Source organism: Opisthorchis viverrini (genome assembly GCF_000715545.1).
Source record: "Opisthorchis viverrini unplaced genomic scaffold opera_v5_1, whole genome shotgun sequence".
In the NCBI taxonomy this organism is placed as follows: Eukaryota; Metazoa; Platyhelminthes; class Trematoda; order Opisthorchiida; family Opisthorchiidae; genus Opisthorchis; species Opisthorchis viverrini.
In genome coordinates this window covers 1,349,958-1,355,554 of record NW_008751657.1, presented here as the reverse complement: position 1 = coordinate 1,355,554, position 5,597 = coordinate 1,349,958, and the positions used below count along the sequence as shown (strand labels likewise).

The 5,597-nt window shown below is 45.0% G+C and overlaps 1 protein-coding gene across 1 annotated transcript in view; it reads right to left on the bottom strand.

Moving 5' to 3' along the window:
• Positions 1 to 5,022, bottom strand: part of T265_00016 (hypothetical protein) — a gene marked incomplete at both ends in the record, with an annotated part of 6,302 nt that extends 1,280 nt beyond the window's left edge. The window contains 2 exons of the mRNA XM_009163673.1: positions 103 to 187; positions 4,858 to 5,022. Of these exons, the coding sequence (XP_009161937.1) occupies positions 103 to 187; positions 4,858 to 5,022 (250 nt within the window). The remainder of the gene's footprint in view (positions 1 to 102; positions 188 to 4,857) is intronic.
• Between the last annotated feature and the right edge of the window lie 575 nt (positions 5,023 to 5,597).

The following is a 5,597-nucleotide window of genomic DNA, read 5'->3' as shown; positions in this document are numbered from 1 at the left end:
AAGAGCGGTTTGGGAGAAATCCGTGTTGAGCTGGAGATATCAGGTTGCTGGAAGTAAGGTGATCTAGGATGGCTCGCTTCAGAATGTGTTCCATCATCTTACATGGCATGCTAGTGAATGTTATAGGCCTGTAGCTGCTAGGCGATAGTCGGTCACCAGTTTTGTAGATTGGCGTAACAATCGCTTCCTTCCAGGCAGAGGGAAGGTAGTTAGCGTTGAAAGAGTATGGTTTTTTGTCCAGTTGCTTTGGGTGAGTCTAGCTGCAGGCTGAATGGTAGGTGTGAGGGGTTATTTTTCCGGCTTGACTGTGCGACAGGTTAACTCCGTCTTTAACCCAGTGTCTGACTAGCTCCTTCAAGGCTATACCGTTCGGTGTCTGACAATGTTTTCATGCCATGTATTGGGTGCTCTATTTAAACCAGGAGCAGACTGAATCGCTGAGAAAGAGTGCTTGGCAGGGAGGCGTGCTGGTGCACATCATTGGGGTCAATGCCTGAGTAAGTGAGTTTTCGTAGCCGAATACTTTTTTCTGACAAAGCAGCAAACCAGGGTGGCATACGTCCTGTGCCTAGCCCCAAAGATTACTATTCGACTAAAACAATGTCAAACACCAAAGAAAAGGAGATGGTCCACAACAAATGAATTATTGCAAGCGGCATATAAAAGGTAGACAAGGATCAGGGGAAAAACAAGAACGCGCGGGTTACGCCCTAAGTGACCATGGTACAGACAGTTTAAGCACGCATATCCTGCTAAATCCAAGTGGCCTGGAGGAGAAACCAGCGTCCACAAGTCAAACAAGGGTATAATTTTGTGGCCTGCCATGTTTCAGAAAACCCGGATCCGCGCTGGGCCAAAGTTTTTGTTTGTTGACGTAGGCGAAATTCCAATCTTTCAAGACGCACTTGCGTCACCACGCAATTAAGAAATTTTAAACGTATCTGCAAAATGTAAAAGCGTTTTTTTTGCTTTGTGATAGAAGTTGGAAGAAGGAAAGCGTGGTAGTCGGTACAAAAAGAAATACAACACATTCAAATGACCAAACAACAATTCCTGACTTTTAATGTGGAACCGTTGATTCAACAGTTTACGTAGTTGCGCAGCAATGTAAAGACGTAAACATTTTTGGCTCTTTAAAGCATGTAGCACCGTACTTAAAAAGGAATCTAGGGGGTAGGTCTTAACTTCAAGCTCTTTTATCGGTTGCTGTGGCCCGGGAGCCTACTTGGTGATTGTGCACAGTTTACATTGATTCTCGATTTGGTAGAACTCTTGGCCTTGTGTGCTTTGTGTTCTGGAAATTTCTGTCCACTTGAATCAGGTCCAGATTGGGGGAATTGGGGGAAAGGCTACATGCAATTTAGTAGGTCCCAATCCCTGAATTTTTAACGCCCCACCTAACACACCCTTCGGGTCCAGGTTGGAGCCTAGACAGGACACAACACCCTATTGGAAGCAAAAGTGGAAAAAACATGGTGGCATTCCATCATTCAGATGCAAAATCCATCATAATGGAATACACTTAACTAAAAGTATGCTTGCAAAATATGTCAACACCCGGAGGAGTGATATGGAAGTCGTTTTCAGGGAAACGACCTGAACAGCGGCTCCCAGCGGTGGTCTTTCACAATAACAGAGAATTGGGGAAAGTGTTCTTAGTAGCTCATTGAGCAACGCATATCTGCTACCCGGTTGAATACAGGTGGTCTCAGCTAATGAGCCGACGAAAGAACCCATTCTGGTGCTAATATAGCCAAATCGTCGAATCGACAGAAACTGGTGCCAGCGAAAGCCGTAGGCCGTTTGAGAAAAGCCTGTATTTTGAGCAATGGTTAATTTCTCTGAAAAGCTAAACAATAACCTAAATGGGTTGTTGTTTTGTAAGAACCCCCGAACGCTTGCGTAAGTACTTTGGGGACATTTGCCACTGAAATCAGCTCACGAGTAGTTCAATCCGAAACCTGCTGACGTACAGCAAGTTCAATGGGAATCAAAATAACGTCAAAATCCACAAAAGATTCTTTAGAAAGCATTAGAAACCAGGTGGTTTCACAAGGAAATCAAAGTACTAGCATGCTTTTATGCCCTTAAACAAATACTGCATGCGAAGCCACTACCAGGATGAAGATGGCTTGATAAAAACTAGTGGCCAAAGCAATAATTACCCTGAAAAGCCGCCCAACAAATCGATACTGTACTGAGCGCAGTTGAACGTGCGCAATCCTTATACAATAATAAAGGGCCGCGAAATGGAGCCCGAAGTGCAGAGGTTTAGAGCAAAGAGATGGCCAGGCATCGAAGGAGAGAACAGACCCGCATCCAACAATTGGAGTGTGTGGACAGCAGTTACCAGTTTTAGCAGCTGTTTATGAAGGAATCCGAGCTAAAGCTTGAGCAGGGGCACCGAAAATAGGGTTTAGATTCAACTTTGGCATTTCAGGTCTTGATAGTTCCATTCGATTATACACGACTGCGACAGACGGGCTGCATATATTACGGTCGTGCGACGTACCTTTTGTGCTTAAGTGGTCGGGCATAAACAGTGAGCTACGTGCTTGCTTATGTATCCGTCATCGCCTCAAACGTCAAGTAGATTTAAGCCCACAAATAGCATGCCATTTGGTGACCTAATATGAATGCGATAATGCACGGCTTATTTGGTTTAATCCCGTAGCAGATGTGGGAACACCTCCAGCGTGGCAGGGACTGGTATCACACCCAGCAGGCAAATTTCATCGGACGTTGATCATGTAGCAGCTGAATTGTTCATTCGTCAGGGTAACCGATTTGTAAACGCTTATTTCCTGGGCGTGGATGTGTCTATGGTAGCGGTTGACTGGGGAAGTCCCCTACTTCACCTACATTTATGTAGTTTCCAAAGGGTTTTTACTATTCTCAACATGACTGGGTGCTTGCGGGTGGGCGAATTTTGTGGTGACTCCTGAAGTACGCGATCCGGCCAGTGCAACCCTCGTATACCTACAGCTTTTTCTGCTATCTTTGGAAGTGCTCGCATTCATATGTCCCGACAGGTGAATGGAATCCATTGTCGCGAGGGCAGCGTTTAATCCCGAAACACTACGATAATTACCTCAGCTACCTCAATATAGCTGAATCTGGCACCACAGTGAGGACGAACTCCATTGCAAAATCGTAGGATCCTAATGTAGCGAGTAAGGTCAGCATCAATTCTTACAAAATGATGGTTGCTTGATAATTTCTATCCCAATCTAACCCGACACTTGTCTCAAACAACACGACAGCTGATAGGGGAATTACATCTCTGAAATCGAAAGACATTCTGGGCATGATTTTGGAAACGCATCTTCCAGCTCTCTCAGCTCGCACCTGTACGCTTGACTGGTGGTGACAAATTCGGAGCTGCTTTAAAGAAGCAGCCTGCAGCCAAATTCGAAGAGGTTCTTCGCTCTTCTCTTTGATGCAGCTAGGTTTTGAATCTTGGGCTGTGACCTGACCCACACCCTGACCCTGTGACCTGACCCACATCCCAGATAATGGCGACAAAAGGGTGTTTCATTCTTGTGCCGGTACGAGGTGGCGGTCGGTTGCACTCAAGAGGATGTGTAGGTAGCTGTTCGCACTTGGTTTGGGTCATATCCGGTGTATTCCATACTAACCACCACTATGTAAATTCGGACTACGAAGCAGGATACAGTCGAATTTCTAACAACAGCACATTCGGGTTACGAAGATTGGACTTAAATCAGTGACTAATGGGGTTAGATTTTATGGAGTTTGGCTGAGTTTATATGCCTTGAATGCGAGCGTGTAGCCCAGAAAGAAGTTGTCATTGAGTTATGCGGAGGATCCCAGAAATAAACAAAGTGAAGAGCATTTTTGGGAGGTGTTGGCACCTCCTAATTGCTCTCTAGAACATGTCGCCACGTTGATCAATGGCGATCCACCTTTTCAAGAAAAAGTGGACGAGTTGTTAGATTTCTGTTACTCATGTTGCAAGGCAGGTTAGAAGAACCCTCCAAAGATGTTATGTTCCGGCGTGCACGACACTGATGTGACTTCCTTGAAAGTCTTCTTTTACACCTCCTCCGTGTTGGGTAACTTGTGTCCGCTGCCCATTCTATAGAAAAACAGAACTTGACCTCCGGACCGACAGAGGCACGACGCCGAAACGACAGGGGCTTTCATCTATCTCCTTCAAGGCTGTCACTTGCGTTTGAGTCAATGCAATCGATCTCCCAAATTCTATTGCATTGTATAAGTAAGCCACGGTGCCAAAAGTTTGTGTCGTGCGCACGTTTTAATCCAGGCAAAATATAGATGCGCGTCTCATTGAAACATCCCCCGCAACTAGAGCCGCCACATACCACAATCTGAATCAAACGTCCGTCGTACAGATAAACGCCGCCGTCACGTAAGTCCTCAATAACCCGCATTTTCAGACCTCCACATCACAATATTTCCGTATTGAGCGCGTGTATCCATGTAATCATGCTTATCTATAATCCGGTACTTAGAAGATTTCGGATTTTGTCATGAATTTGCCAGTGTTACCACCATATCGCAGCAAATTGGGAAACGCGGATTCCCTTTACTTCACTGCTTGAGTCAAATCGGTGTCCAGAGAGGAGGGCGCGTGGTCAACGTATATAATTTTTTGATTTCTTACTCAAGTATGTGACTTTGAACCAAATATTTTCGCTGATTTGTCACCTTAAGAATATTCAGTAGTCACTTTCGCATGACACTTAACACCACATGTCGTTTTCAGTTGAATCTTTGGAGCGCTTCGTGTTTAACCATAAACCACACAATGATTTTTGACGAACTTAGGAATTCCTGGATTGGAGCGAGGCTCGGATCGAGGCCTTTTCCCACGTCTCCCGGTATGGATATGTTTTTGTCGTTCTGCGGCTTCCTTCTAGGTGGAAACGCAAGAAATGGTGAAGCTCTGTTCTTTGATTTCTCAGCGCCAGGCAGTATGCTCTCCACTTCAAAGACTTGCTTTAAAATCACTGAAAGGTGATTTAGAATTGGTGCCATATGCGGCGTGAGCAATCGTCAAAGGAAAGTTATTACACGCTCAAACTACCCGAAAGATAGAAATTACTGGCTAATAACAGTGTGGGTTTTGGGCTTGAAAATCTCACCGTATCTCTTTCGTGCATTACTTGTTCCAGGAGTGAAGAAGCTTCAGGCAGACTCTTATGAAAACGAGACTTAAGTGGGTGTAAGACCAATTTGGAGGCAACGATACTCTATGGGATAGAGGCAAATCAACGCGAGAGTCATCCCATAGTCCATGGATTTAAGGTCGGCATGTTGGACACACCAAATGAAGGCTGCGTCTTTTTCGCATCTTGAGTAGACAACTTGGTTTGCATACTCAAGAAGCAGCCTGACGTGGGTCGAAGGGAGTCCATGAAAGTCTATGACACTAGTACGAAAGAAGGTTCAATGTAACGGGCGAATAGTATCCTCGAGTGACGCGTAATACCAGAACCTCCGGAAGGCAAAACAAAGTCGGAGCTGGGTCTCTATATGGCACTATAAATGTAAGACAAAATCACAAATTATACAAACATCGACAGTAGATACTCATCCAAAACAAATGGTCT